This window comes from Heliconius melpomene, chromosome 17, assembly GCF_056956725.1.
Source record: "Heliconius melpomene rosina isolate 202511_hmr_F chromosome 17, ASM5695672v1, whole genome shotgun sequence".
NCBI lineage: Eukaryota > Metazoa > Arthropoda > Insecta > Lepidoptera > Nymphalidae > Heliconius > Heliconius melpomene.
Genome location: NC_140405.1, coordinates 13,035,500 through 13,050,265, shown reverse-complemented (window position 1 = coordinate 13,050,265; position 14,766 = coordinate 13,035,500). Strand labels below are relative to the sequence as shown.

General features: G+C 33.4%; 1 protein-coding gene and 1 long non-coding RNA gene across 8 annotated transcripts in view; one reads left to right on the top strand and one right to left on the bottom strand.

The window, feature by feature from the left end:
- Positions 1–11,765, bottom strand: part of LOC146530389 (uncharacterized) — a 31,939-nt gene extending 20,174 nt beyond the window's left edge. For 2 of the 6 annotated variants that reach the window (XR_014878892.1, XR_014878890.1), the window contains exons 1-2: positions 11,562–11,667; positions 9,658–9,792 (exon numbers count right to left, since the gene is read on the bottom strand). This is a non-coding gene — a long non-coding RNA (uncharacterized LOC146530389). Of the gene's footprint in view, positions 1–2,356; positions 2,457–4,174; positions 5,844–7,425; positions 8,190–9,579; positions 9,793–11,561 lie in introns of those variants that run through there. The other 4 variants (XR_014878894.1, XR_014878891.1, XR_014878893.1 and 1 more) reach the window with 4 other exon arrangements.
- The window catches only part of LOC146530388 (modular serine protease-like), a 36,805-nt gene that overhangs the window by 12,734 nt on the left and 9,305 nt on the right, over positions 1–14,766 (top strand). Inside the window, exons 1-8 of one of the 2 annotated variants that reach the window (XM_085200124.1) lie at positions 1,286–1,475; positions 5,245–5,293; positions 12,296–12,352; positions 12,749–12,871; positions 13,157–13,291; positions 13,508–13,688; positions 13,885–13,982; positions 14,389–14,588. In XM_085200124.1, coding sequence (XP_085056250.1) covers positions 1,442–1,475; positions 5,245–5,293; positions 12,296–12,352; positions 12,749–12,871; positions 13,157–13,291; positions 13,508–13,688; positions 13,885–13,982; positions 14,389–14,588 — 877 coding nt within the window. In that variant the 5' untranslated portion in view covers positions 1,286–1,441. Of the gene's footprint in view, positions 1–1,285; positions 1,476–5,244; positions 5,294–12,295; positions 12,353–12,748; positions 12,872–13,156; positions 13,292–13,507; positions 13,689–13,884; positions 13,983–14,388; positions 14,589–14,766 lie in introns of those variants that run through there. The other variant, XM_085200123.1, reaches the window with a different exon arrangement.

Here is a 14,766-nt window from a genome sequence, read left to right as displayed (position 1 = left end):
ATCGCGAAGCAGATTTTTTTTACTATAGAATAATTTTGAACATTTCTCAAGTGACTATCAAACTTACAACTATCGTGTGCATACATACATAAAATATTTATTTCAAGCAGTCATATTCTATACATACATATCTTTTAGCTTGTATCTATTCTTGGAACCTAGTACGACACTTTCTTCTAATTGAGACATTTCTGGTTACCATTTTTCGCCGAATTTTGGAGGAATTGTGTGATGAGTGGTGGAACTCAGAGTCGCGCTTTGCCTGCTCACCAGAGCGAGGAAATTAAAAAGGTATAATATATATAACTTTTAATATAACACTCTACAAATGAAGTTAATCAAGAATATTTGCATTTTTTACAAATTGCATTATTACTTTGAATTTGAATGTATAATAAAATCTGAAAATAAGCCCAAAACTTTATACAAATAATATCAAAATTCAACGCCACATTTCGTCGGAAACCTCTTCGTTTTCTCCGCAAGCAATAGAAATGAAAATATTTCATTCCCTCAAGTGAGAATCGAATCCTCAGCCGCCGCGTTTAACGCCGCTGCGTCACGACGGCGTCTCTATTTAATTTTAATTTAAAGTTCATAAAATGACTATGTACTTTAACTCAGCTTTATAATAATGGTAGGGAAGTATAGATAATATAAATGATATAATATATATCTATATAATACGTGTATATATATGAACTTGAAGGTGTGCGCTTGAAGATATCTCGATTTGAAGGACGCGCGCCAACTGGGGCGTGTGTGACGTCACCGTACTGAGTGTCTACATGTAAGTTGCATATTTAGAATTTCCGATTCTATATTCAAATTAACACTTTAAATGCAATTTAATATACGTTGTAATTTACTATGAACGTATAACAATCATAGTTTACCGTGTAAACATCAACAGTATTTGATTCCACGGATTATTATCATTGTAGTGATATTGGATTGAAAATAAGCTTTGTCTACTGCTTAGTAACATTATGTTCAGTTTTAACTTTAAATTCTTCAAGTGGCAAGTGGCTTTAAATCCTTCAAATCCTTCTATCACTTACGGGTCAACGAATCGTGGCCGCCGTGAAGCTGTTGAAGCATGCTAAAATAAAATATACACAGCTATCTACATCATCAAATGGAACGCCTAAATATCATTGTTAACATTATTATCATATTAAAATAGAGTATTTACCACTAAACAACAAAAATTCACGAACCTGTACGCTAACCTGTGTGCTATATATATGAATCATATTCGCAAGAACATACGATTGACAGACGAGGCGACAGCCACAGTTGCGCACGCGCACCCGCCACGAAAGGACGCTAACGTTGATTTTTTATGAAATTTAGTGATTTTTCGAGTACTTTATCATTTTTTTCTATTTAACTAAGAGTATTAATAGTGTCGTTTAGTGAATGTGGACACAAATTGGATATGATGTTAATCAAAACGCTTTTACTTTTAATGAGTGAGTAACATTCTTGTTTGAGCTTTTGGTGTATGATATTTGTTTCCGATTAGAGAGCTTATTATTAGGTTATATGTATTATTATGAAATTTTAATAATCGACGTTGCAATTAGTCTTTTCTTTTTTCTATTAAAATGATTAAAAAATCTTAGTAGACTGCATAATATGTAGAAATTATTGGGAAATAAGTACTTTGAAACTCTATTTATGTTTATATTACAGGGATATCTTGAATAAATTGACTTATAAGATTAATATAAAAAAGAATTATGTATGTATTAATTAAAAACTATAGTAATAATCCAAAATATTATTATAGTCAAAGTTATTACACTTATTATGTAAATAAATGATTCAATAATAAAACGAATGGTATGTAAACATAATAAATTGAATAAATATTCGATAATTATTCATAAAATGATCGTACAATAGCTTTTTCTATCGTTTTAATGAAAAAAGTTTCTATAACCTTAAAGTTTAAAAGTACAGTCATGACCCTAGTGACGCCATCTTGTTTTATTAAAAGGAACTATAAGTGCAAGTATTCTGTAATAATAATGTATAAGAAAAGAATACTTCATTGGAAATATTTAAATGAGTTTTTCCGATTTTGAACCATTTTTAATTGTTGAAATAATTAATAGCCAGATTAATTATGTTTAGTTTGAAATTTGATAAATATATATGCCATGAATTCAAGTGAACTTGTATCTAAACTAGTTATCGAAATATTGGTTTTGCAAAAATGTATATTTAATAATAAATATTAATTCGTTCCCAAATTGTTCCATTTTAAAAAGGCAAATATTTTTATAGAAAATTCGGTTCGGTTCTTTATTTATGGCGCTTCGAGCGTGCTTTATAGAAAATTACTTACTTTTTAGTGATTTATGAAAGTTTTCAGTGGCAGGATGACAGCATTAGCTTTACCATAACCTCCAATTACTAATTGTTTGTTAGGTTAGGTCAGGATTAAGCTGTAAAAAGTATATTTAGAATACTATATTATAATGTATTTTAATTGCAATTAAGTAAATTTTATATACTTTAATGAAATTAAAGATTTATTTAAATTATTACTAACATAAAATCAATGAGTAAAAAGGACAGCAATATGAATGAAATAACTTTGGTTTGGATACTTATTGCAGAATCTACGTTTCTCCATTGTTCTTAAGTGTTACTGTCTCTATTTAGCCTTATATATTTTATAAAAGGAGCGAAAGAGATAGCATTGATTTTAACCTTAAACTATGTTTGCATAAAAAACAAAGTTTTAAGCTTTTAAATTATTTAAAACTAAGAATTTGATCTCTGTTTTTATTTTATACTTAATTACTTAGGTGTATAATAGTTACAATAGATGAAAATTATCTATATGTTTAGTAACTTAAATTTTTTACAATATTATTTTATTAATTCAACTTGTATCATATATGTGTAACTATGTGATACAATCTGAAAAACTAAATTTAATTCACTTGTAATAATTGTATTACCATGAAAATTGGTAGTTATTTTAGCTTAAGTGATAATAAATAGGCCAGCTGTGGTGCAGGAGCACAGAGTGTGACTGAAAAAAGGGTTTGGTTGTGGGTTCGATCCCCACTTGAGGAGATGAAATATTTATTTAAATTTATATTTCCTCTTCTTTTATTGATCTCATCTCGTGAAAGAGCCAAGATCTGAATAGTGGTCACACAAGGTCACAAGCAGCTAGCATATTGCATTTTGAGTAGAAAAGTATGATTTTTAATTTTTTTTTTAAATGGTATATCTAAATGAAATAACTAGTACGTACTAGTTTTTTTAATTTAGTTCCTTTCACAAGAATACAATGAAAACAATTTACAACATAGATTATAAAGATTCAAATTCAAATGCTTTGAGAAACAGAATAATAAATTAATTTAAAATAATAGTTTGTTACTATTTATATATTTCATGTAAGAGATAAAGAAACTTGTTGAGCATCACTCTAGTGTAAATGTTAGAATTTAATTAAAAAAATCCTATAACTAAAAACTATATAAGGGAAAAGGATATGGATATGTCTATAGAGTTATATCTTTGTATTCTTTATTAATTCTTAGACTTTAAAACATAATGTATGGGCATACATTTTTGTTATTTATTATTTATTTAGCTTCACGAAGCATTCCCACACATAGCAGGGTCAGCAAAGGGAACATTTAAACCTAGTGTTTCAATACTCATTAAGACACTTCTGTTTTCCAGTTTCTACTGAATTCGGGAGTCACTTTCTGTTGAGTGGTAGAACTTTGCTTCATTACAATATCGAAGAAATAAAAATATTTAATATTCTATTTTCTCAAGTGGAACTTACAACCTGTGACATTTACAGTCACATGTTTGTGCCCCTGAGCCATGACTGGCCACAAATTCATTAGTGAACATTTTTTTTAAGAATTAAATTCATACCTCAGTGGCCAATGTTGATGTTTTTGATTTGATTAGATAGAGAACACTGGTAGTTGAGGTCAATGACTTCCTAGAGATGGGAAATGTTAATAATTAATTCCCTCAAACGGGGAGCAAAGTCAAATTACATTTACTGCTACTAATCTAACTCTGCCACAATAATTTAATCTATTTATAAATTGTTCAAAATATTTTGTAAAATTTGATTTGGTTGTAATAAAGATTTCAATCTTCTTAAGATATTAAAAAAAATTTGATTTTCAAACCCAATTAATTATTTTATACATCAATTGTAGTTATTTGCATTTTAAATTATAATTATTTCACAAATTACTTAAACTAATTTTTAATTTTCATTACTTAATTTTGTGTTATTCTAAGAAATATTTAAAACAAATGTGGAGAGCTAGGTGAAAAATACCACTTAATAAGACATTCCTTAAAACTTTCCGCGCTTCTTAGTGACCAATATTTATGAACTCAGTTCCAGCATATATATACTTTTAATATAAATAAATTCTAAGTCATGTTTCTTTTTAGTATTAATTATTTTGTGGTTAATGACTAATTTGGGTAATTGCAATTCACAGGTTCAACTTCCAGCATTTAGTTTGTATTTATTATTATATATATTATTTGGCAATAGCTATATTGTATATAATTTAAATATATATTTCTTTACAAAATAATTACAATTTAAAACAACATTAAAATCTATGTTTAATGTCAAACAATTTTCAACTTTTCTATTTTTTTTAATTACTATTATAATTTAAAAAAATGTCAACCGTTATAGTGACGTTATTTGCTTAAAATTCAAATCTTAGAAATGTATGTTTTTATTATATTATCTTTTTAATTTTTGAGACCAGTCGTGGGCGCAAGACTGTGACTGCAAAATCGACTCGTTTTGTGTTCGATTCCCACTGGAGGAAATGAAATATTTATTTAAATTTTCATTTCTGCGCTCTGGTGTCGCGGCGTTGAGTTGCGAAAATGGGGAACGGAGTGTCTTAACACCAGGTTCCCTCTGCCTACCCTGCTGTATGCGGGATACAGTGTAAAGCTGATTTATTTAGATTTTTTTCATTTTTAACTAAATTTGATAATTTTAGATGATTTAAAATACTAATATTCCAACTATCCCTGCTGAAATTCCAAAAATAAAATATAAAGAACCAATATCTATAGACGCATCTAGAGATATTCCTAAGCCCATGCCAATATCTTTATGGTTTATTGAAAAAAGTAATTTTTGTTAACAAAATGATTGAGTTAATAAGCGATAAATTGTAAATTTATTTTGTGTTTCTTTTGTTTCAGCCATATCGCCGGTCCTACAAGGCGCTGTCCGAGACTCTTATAGACGAAGGTAATTATTTTAAATATTATTTTTGTGTATTATCCCGCTTCCTTTCTAATGCAGAAAAAGCACAGCAAAAGAAAATATTATATATATCATTCCCCCAAGTGGTAATCGAACCCACAACCGTCGCGTCAACAGTGACACGCTGCGCTACTGCGCCACGACGGCCTAAGACATACATAATATTGTAGAATATAATAAAAGCTGAACGCGTTCGGTCAGCACGCCGCGCGTCGCGTGCGGTTACGTCACACGCTCGCCGGTCGGCCGACCCTCGCCGCTTTGAAGCTAGATTCTTGAGAAGAAAATAATACAATAATATGTATTATAATTGTATTTTTTTTTATATTTTGTACTCATCGAATCAATATATTATTTTTTCGTTTATTTTTTTTTTGTTTTATAACTTCACCCGTATCCACCATATAGCTGGGTAGGCAAAGCTTCCGTTCCGTCAAGACTCCGTTCCGTACCTTCCGCTGAATTCTTCAGGTAATGCTTGTTAAATGGCGAAACTCTACGCCGTGCTCGCTTGTTCCTCATTCCTCCATTTTGCCTTTTGTATATATAATATTAATTATGAATAACAATTAGGTACACAATTAGCAAAAAAGACATATTAATTTGGAAAACATAAGGAAAATTAACGTAAGTAGCGGGATTGGAACGTGTTCCACTTTGTTTCCTAAAAAAAAGTTATACTTAATTGCAAAAATTCGGTTTTTATTAATTGTATTATTTCGATATTAATATCGTATTAAGAAGTTATTTAAGGACAAACGCAGGCTGCAGTAGTAAAATCGCGATGCGTAGGTTTTCCCCACTCGACGCTAAATGACTCTAGAGTGAATTGCAAATACTGATTAGAACGGAAGTGTATTGAATCGGTACGGATTGTCTTTACGTTTGATACTCAGGTTCGAGTTTATAGAAATGGGGTGAAAAATTAGGTTTCCAGGTTCCCTCTTTCTACCGTAACTGTATTCAAGTTCAAAGGCAAGGCCAGCTGCACTGATAAGAGATGCAACGCGTTGGGTTTCCTCACTGAATGCTAAATAAATGTCTTTATAATAGGTGCCCAGTATTCTTTACTGGAGTATTTTAACAATACGTTCTCTCCGCCTACCCCGATACATGCGAGAAATACATATAAGTATAATAATTACAGCAATGTATTAATGTATAATAATTAGTTCACCGGCCATAGCTCGTCTGCGAACGTGACGGTTGTGAGTTCAATTTCCAGTCGGGGGAATGAGTGATTGCTCTATCCGGTAACAAAACAACGCACGGCGTTGAGTTCCGCCAATAAATGGCTTATAAATTGGTTGATAAGTGAGCGTCTTAACATTAGGTTCCTCTGGGTACCCAGTGGAGTGGGAAATAGTGGAAGGCTGAAATTTATACCTGTTAAAAAATATTCAAGGTCAGCCAAGCGCCAGGCAGGTCGCGTAATGCCACCGTCATAAAGGAGCGACGCGTTGGATTTCCCCATTCAAAACCTAAATTCTTTAGAACCATGGACGTTTCTAGAGATAGTTTTCAGGCAACTGGCTTTCGGTACTCTTGATTATGATTTAATGACAATGTAGAAAGAATTTTAAATATTAGGTATATTATGGATATACTTGTATGTTTTTTTATTGTTGTTTGTTTCTGTATTGGTTGTTGTTGTGTGGGCACCAAACCACTCTGGGCTGGACACGGACCAACGAAACTGACCCCCCCATATCTAAGCCTGCCTGCTGCATGCCTGCGAGGTTCTCGAATAGCATAATAAATAAGTGTATTATTAGTGTTTATCAGTAGTCAGTATTGATGAGTAAAGTTTAATGAATTTCTTGATAATATAGTAACCGCAGATTTGCGTGTTAACCATTTGACGTTAAAATATATTGTTAATACCAGTGATGGCGCAGGGGCTCAAGCGAACGACTGTAGCGCCTAAGGTCGTAGGTTCGATCCCACTCGAGGAAAGGAAATATTAATGTTAATCGAATCGATGCGTTTACAGACGCGGTTCCATTGCGCCGCGACGGTCATCATTCTAAAAATATATTTGATTAAAAAGCTGGGAAGTTTGTTATTCTTATAGCCTACTCCATAGTAAATATACGTTTAATAAATAAAATGATTCATATATTGCACTTAATTTGTATTTGTAAACATTATTCATGGATTGGTTTTAAATGGTATTGTGGAGCAGTGGTACAGCGTGCGAAGGAAAATTATGGTTAGGATTTCGAATCCTACTCGAGGGATTGAATTATTTTCGTTTCCTCTTTCGTAAATAGACAAAGGGCGGATTTGACATGGACATTGCTGTCTTAAGCTAATTACATATATTCTAAAACTAATGAAATGTATCTATACTTACGTAATTTTATGTTTTATATAATTAAATTAACTATGTTTTAACTATAATTATATATATAACTCCGTCACTCCAAATCCTATATGTAAATTAACGAGTAGAATGGATGGTGTGGAGTGGATCAGTAGCTGGTAGCAAATATGGTGGTTATGTGGTCGATCTCCATTTAGGGGTTTTATTGTATTTTCCACTAATATAAGACAAACCGCAGCGTTAAGTTCCGCTATACAACACGCAATGTTTGAAATTTGGGCCGAATGTGGGGCATGTGCGGTGTGTCCAGCATGGAGATTATTTATTTATTTTTAACTTAACGTTGTATCCCGCACATAGCAGGGAAGGCAATGGGAACCTGGGAACCTGCTGTTAAGATACTCCGTTCCGGTTAAGACTTTCGATTTGCCGACGAATTATAGTTCCGGCACTCACCACAAACTCCTCCCTCTATCGTAGATTAAAAGTAAAACCATAACCGCGCGCTTGCTCGCGTTTCCTGCGTCACGATGACCTCAATGACTAAGCCTGATCCTGGAAAAATGTATAGCTTTTGGCTCTTATCTAAAATGATTTTCCGTACTATTGTTCTTTAATTAAGTAGGAAATAAATTATTTATTTTATAAAAATGTTACGCAATTAGAATTTTTATATAAGTATATTTACACTTTTTTTAATTTCACGCTTTATCCCGTATATAGTAGTAGAGCGAGGAAATAAAATATGAAAATAATAAAGACTTCATTCCCTGAGTAGGAATAAAACTGACAGTGGTCAGTGGTCTGTCGTTTACAGACTTGCTCGTCGCCACGCTTGCCACTGCACCACGACGGCCTACTACTAGTTCCGTACCGAAAGGGTAAAACGGGACATTATTATTTCACTTCGCGTTGCCACTCTATAAACAAATACTAAAAAACAGAATAAAATAAATATAAAACAAAACTTCGTCGAACTAGCGTCCTACTCATACTTGTTCCATTTTTATTTATGTATTTCTAAAGATTGTATAATCTACTCAATGTTATTAACTGTTTTTACTCATCAGGAAGGCAGTAAGTAAATTAGTTTAATATTCTTCAACCTTTTTAAGTCATTGGGTATTGGGTGGCGTTTAGTCAAACGCGTCCCATCTCGACATTAACTTTAAATTCTTCTAAATGTTATAAATAATTATGAGTATTTAACGTATTGTATATTACTTTAGGTACCTGTCATAAATAGTTTTTGAAGTTCACGTCAATTCAATTTCAATTTCTATGTACAGTAGGCTCGACGAGTTGTGACCGCTATTAAGTTAGCTATAGATTGCTGCTTAAATTCGATTTTAGGATTTTTCTTACTTCTTAGAAAACCTATAACTCATAACATTATCTTCAGCTTTCTAATGGTGTAACAAATGTTTCCTCTTTATAATATTAGTATAGACAACATTAAGATATAAACGCTAAGCAACAAAAATCACTCGTAAACATTCACAGGTTTCGCTTCAATAGATAATTTTAGTCTTTAAAACATGGTAAGTAGAATAAATTTTTAGTAAAATATATTTAAAAGCAAATAAGCCATCGCGCAACGAGAGAACAATAATAATATGCATTATATACGTCATCGGTCAACGGCGTGTCCAACAAGCTATCAGAAAATAAACCTTATTTATATGATAATAGCCTATATATACCACGAAGCCTCGCCACCGTGTTCTAAGATCAACTACTACACATTTTTGGGTGAACTACAAATTTAACCCAAAATTATTTTATTTAGTCTTGCAAGGAATTTATGAATAATTAAAATTCTATATGTTTTTTACGTAGTTGGTATATAAAAGTTTCATATAGTATGTTTTAGTAGGATTTTCAGTCTCAAAAAAAAAGATCCGATTCGCCTCGGTCTACCCTATATGGATTTATGTAGTCCATATAATATGTCTATATTAATATTTATTTCGTTGTATATAGATTACATTAATTATGAGATATTAATTATTATTATCATTACTTCGTCCTTCAGGCAAGAGCGCGGCGTTGAGTTCCGCCACTAACACGAAATGTCTCTTTTTCGGGTGGGTAGCGGAAAGCGGAAAGTCTTGACATTACCTGCTCTCTGTCTACGTTGCTTTATGCGTGATTGAACCTGAAAAAATATACATATTAATTAATGTGAGGCCAGCCACAGTCACAACGCTACAGGTTGTGGGTTCGATTCCCACTTGTGGAAATGAAATATTGTATGTTTTTATTTCCTCGTTTTGGTAATTAGCAAAACGCGGCGTTGAGTTTCGCCACATGCAATTCACCCAAATTCGGCGGAAAGTGCTGAAACTATAAAAAAAATAATTAATGTAAAAACTCCTCACCATCGTGGCGCAAGTTAGGACATGTCTAAACAGTGTTAAACATACAGCAGTTACAAAAGTATTTTTTATTGCTTTTTTAAGGTTTCGTACTTTTTAAGGAAAAAAGGAACACTTATCAGATCACTCTGTTGTCAGTCTGTCTGTCAAGACCTTTTATCTCAGGAACTTCTATCTTGGAGATATAGAGTTGAAATTCAAACCATATACCTACCTACTCAGATGTGCGACCCCATAATTTCCTGGAAAAAAATCTATATTTATTTAGAACAATGGCAAGTTATGGCCGTTTATAAATTCAAATTGACAAAATCGTGAAGGATGGCTGTGTTTTTTGGCGCTTAACCTCGCCTGGGTAAGTATTTGTTTATTTATTAAATAAATGCAATTTCTAATAATCGTGAAATTAGAGTTTTTTTTTTATTTTTAGGAAGGCCCCTCTATGGAATGGAATGAAATAACTCGAAAATTGAGGAATTTGCTGATAACGATGAATACATTGTTGCGAGACTCTTAGATCACCTAGAAGAGAGTGGATCCGGGTCTGGCAATGAATCCTCCGAAGTGGATGACCGCAAAGCTTTTCACAAGCCTTAATTCAATCTTTTTTTATATTAGTTATGTAAGACTAAGACATGCTTACTCTTACTAAATGTAGGTTTAAAAGTAGATTTTTTGTTTGTGTTGATTTTAAGTTTTGTGAAGTGAAGTTTTATACCAAAAAAAGATCAATAACCTATGTAAGTAAGATATATTCTTGTTTTCTAATTGACAGATGATAATAAAGATTGTTTAATTAATTTAATTTTCATTTAATATCAAACCATATCTCCAAACTAGACAAAACTCACATTTCGAGCTGTCTCCTAAGCCCCACGATCGTGAGGGTTTTCAGGAAACCAGAGAATACGGGATTTTTTTATTTATTTTAAACATGATACTTAGGCTCCTATGAAAAAGTCATGTGAATTTTAAAGAAGTCTGATTAAACTATTTTCGGTATTTCGGTTGTAAAGGGTTAAAACTCACATTTGGTTTTTTTGGAAGTTCGAATTTCCTTCTGGTAATTTCAGGAAAATTTATTGGAAACCTCCAAATTTTCCAAATTCCATTTTTTTCCAAATTTTCAAAATTTTCTGAAATTACCTAGCGAAGTTCAATACTGCACGTTGCTTTAATTTTTTGTATTAATTAAAAGAAATCCTTGTTTACAATTTTTAAAAGAAAAAATATATATATAAAATAACTTCTTTTTAAAAAAATCTTTTTAAATAGTATAACTGATAAAATAAATAAAATATTTCCAATAAGCAATTATTATTTTTAAATTTTTCCCCAAGTATGTATCGAACTAGCGACCGTCATTTAAAACATAATAAAAAGATTGCGTTCTCTGCGTAACTTTAAACTAATAAATCACTATATTTGAAAAACATAAATATCTTACTTCAGATTCACTATATCTTATTTATTATTTTAATTTTAATTAATTTATTATATTAATTTTAATTAATAAATTGCTGAATTAAAAAACAAATAAACCATATACCGTTCACCGTTTACACGAATAAATCACTACTTATATTTCACTTATTTCATCACTACTTATTTTATCACTACTTATTTCTCACTTCTTCTCACTAACACTGCGGCAAAACAAATAAGTTCTGAATAAAATTATCGCGCTTTATATATCGCGTTGATGATTCATACATCTAGAAGCATGTGAAATCATGATTTCATAATATTACGTCATTATTTTATTCGTTTTCATGTCCGCGTATGAAATGAGTGTAGGTTCAATTTATACTAGGGGACTCCCCTTATTTTATTTTTTTACATGAGACCCTCGTGGTGTGTACACAGTGTGTGCCCGTAAGCACGACGGATGTGGATTCGATTCCTACTTGTGGGAGCGAATTATTTATTTTCATTTTCCTCGCTCTCATAACAAGACAAGACGCGGTGTTAAGTTCTACCATTCAATACACAACATCCAGAAAAATTGGCTAAGAGCGGGGAGTAGTATTTTAATTTTTAAATCTTAATATAAGCTTCCCTTGTGTTATTATTATGCAGGATACCACGAGATGCAAAAAATGTCATCCAGGGGGGAGAGGGGAGTTTGTTAGTCCACTGTAAAGTCCAGTTTCCACCGCGGGCAGGGTTGAAATGAACTTAAAACTCTGCTCTCTCACTTTCTTTTTTCTTTTATCTTTCTAGTTTTTGCAGTTCCAATTAATTTACTTATTTAACCTTAATTTGATTTTTTTTTTGTTTCAGTAAAACATCATTTAATGCACATTCGTTATTCCGGCCCAAAAGGTCGCCACAGTGTGGGTAAGAAATGTAATGTATACTTCTATAGGTACTAATTTTATTAAGATGAAGAGCGTCTCGACGTAACCCACTGTATCTGGAGTCAGAGTCACCTCGATCACTTCGATTATGTCACTCGTCATGCACTCCTCAGTTATTTGCATTCATTCCGTTCCCCACTTTCCACCGAATTCTGGAGGCATTGCGTGTTGAGTGGCGGAACTCAACGGCGCGCTTTGTCTAGTTTTCAAAGCGAGGAAATGAAAATATTAAATATTTCAATCCCCGAGTGGGAATTGAAGCCACTATCCTCGCGTTAACAGTCGCACTCTTGTGCCCCTACTCAACGAACGAAATACGAGAATAAGTGACGAAACTGAACACCGTGCTATAAAAGATTTTTTAATTTTTTTCCAGGTATTGGAAGAACGAGTTCATGTGCGGTGATGGGACCTGTATTACCGTGGAGAGGAAATGTGACGGCGCCGTAGACTGTCCCGACGGAACTGATGAGACGTATTATCTTTGCCGTGACAACAGGTGCGAACGATTTCTTTTAGCTTCACGCTTTATCCCGCCTATAATATGGCAGGGGAGGCTAGACAATCTAGTTCCCTCCCTCCTGTTCTGGCTCCCTGTACCTACCTTACTTTATCTGTGTAATTAAAAAATCCATCATGGTACTTTAACCTTGACTTGAGTTATTAATTCTAGTTTTCGAAACGAAATCGCAGATTAATTGCAGCTGGCCTAGTTCTTTGTTATAAAAAACTGTATTTTTTTGGATTTGATTTGAAATATTAAAAAAAAAATTTTTGTCATCAGGTGCCCAGATTATCTCTTCAGATGTACGTATGGGGGCTGTGTGGACAGATCTGGTCTGTGCAATAGCGTTTCTGATTGTGCTGACAGTTCTGATGAGTTCCATATAAAATGTAGAAATGAGAGTAACATTATTGGGTAAGCTATCGATTTAACATTCTTAAATCCGCTCTTTATTTCTTTTTTAGGTGTACCCTGTATTCTGCGTGTAGTAGGACGGGGGAGTTTAGTGTTAAGATATTTCCCTAGTGGGGATTCAACCCACAGCCGTCGTCTTTACAGTCAGTCAAAGCGCCACGACAGTTAATACTTTGATAGGCTGGTATATTAGACACAATTCTCATTTATTTCCAGGAGCCAATTTAAATGTGACGATGGTAGCCTCATCGAGCAATACCTTCAATGTGACGGTACCATCCACTGTCGGGACGGCTCTGATGAGAACCTGATGGCATGTTCCAGCTTCACATGTCCCGCTAATTACTTCCAGTGTGCCTATGGTGCTTGTATTGATGAGGCGGCCGAATGTAATAATGTGAGTTTTTTTTATACACACGTTGTATCCCGCATATGGCAGGGTAGGCAAAGGGAATATAGTGTTAAGACACTCCCGTTCCCATGGGCGTTTCTAGAGAATATATATTTTCTAATGAAGCAGAAATTAAAGACTCATCTTAAAAAATGCTATGATTTAACAATTTTTCAATAAGAAATTTTAATTTCAATTTCAGATCAAAGAATGTGCTGATGGTTCTGATGAGCATGAATTGCTCTGTGGTAATAGTAAAACGTCGTCACCCACGCCTGTCGTTGAGAGTCCTCAGAATGAGTGAGTATTTACACTATCTATTATTATTATAAAATCAAATTAGTATTGCTATCACGCTGTATAGTATTGCTATCACGCTGTATAGTATTGCTATCACGCTGACATCTAGCGTGACAGAGGGAACCTACTGTTAAGACACTCCGTTCCTCACTTTCTGCCGAATTCTGGAGGCATTACGTGTTGAGTGGCAGAACTCAACGCCGCGCTTTGCCTCGACACCAGAGCGAAGAAATGGAAATATAAACGTAAATCAATATTTCACTTCCTCAAGTGGGGATCGAACCCACAAACCGTCGCGTTACAGTCACACCCTTGTGCCGCCGCGCCACGACGGCCTCGTCTTGAGTACAAATAAATCCATATTTAAAAATATGTATTTTAGACCACCTTTTTTCTATTATTCAAGAAATATATGCAAGCTGCCACCACATCCAGAAAATGGGATGTATCTGAAAAACGGCGCATCCTCAACTTACAGCCCAGGGGATGTAGTGGACCCGGTGTACCTAAACGTGACTTGCCGACCTGGCTACAAGGTCGTTGGTAGTAAATTAATAATATGCTACAAGGGATTCTGGTCGACTAACGCATTTCCAACTTGTGCCCGTAAGTATTATAATGCTGACTAGTTTGTTTGTACGCGCTATTGTAATGACTAAGGAACTATTGGTTCAAATAAGTCCTTAGGGTAGCTCAAAAGAAACAAAGGGAACCTGTATAGAATTACTTTATTGTCTGATCTCACTTTGAGAGACGGAGTGTCTTAACACTAAGTTCCCTCTGC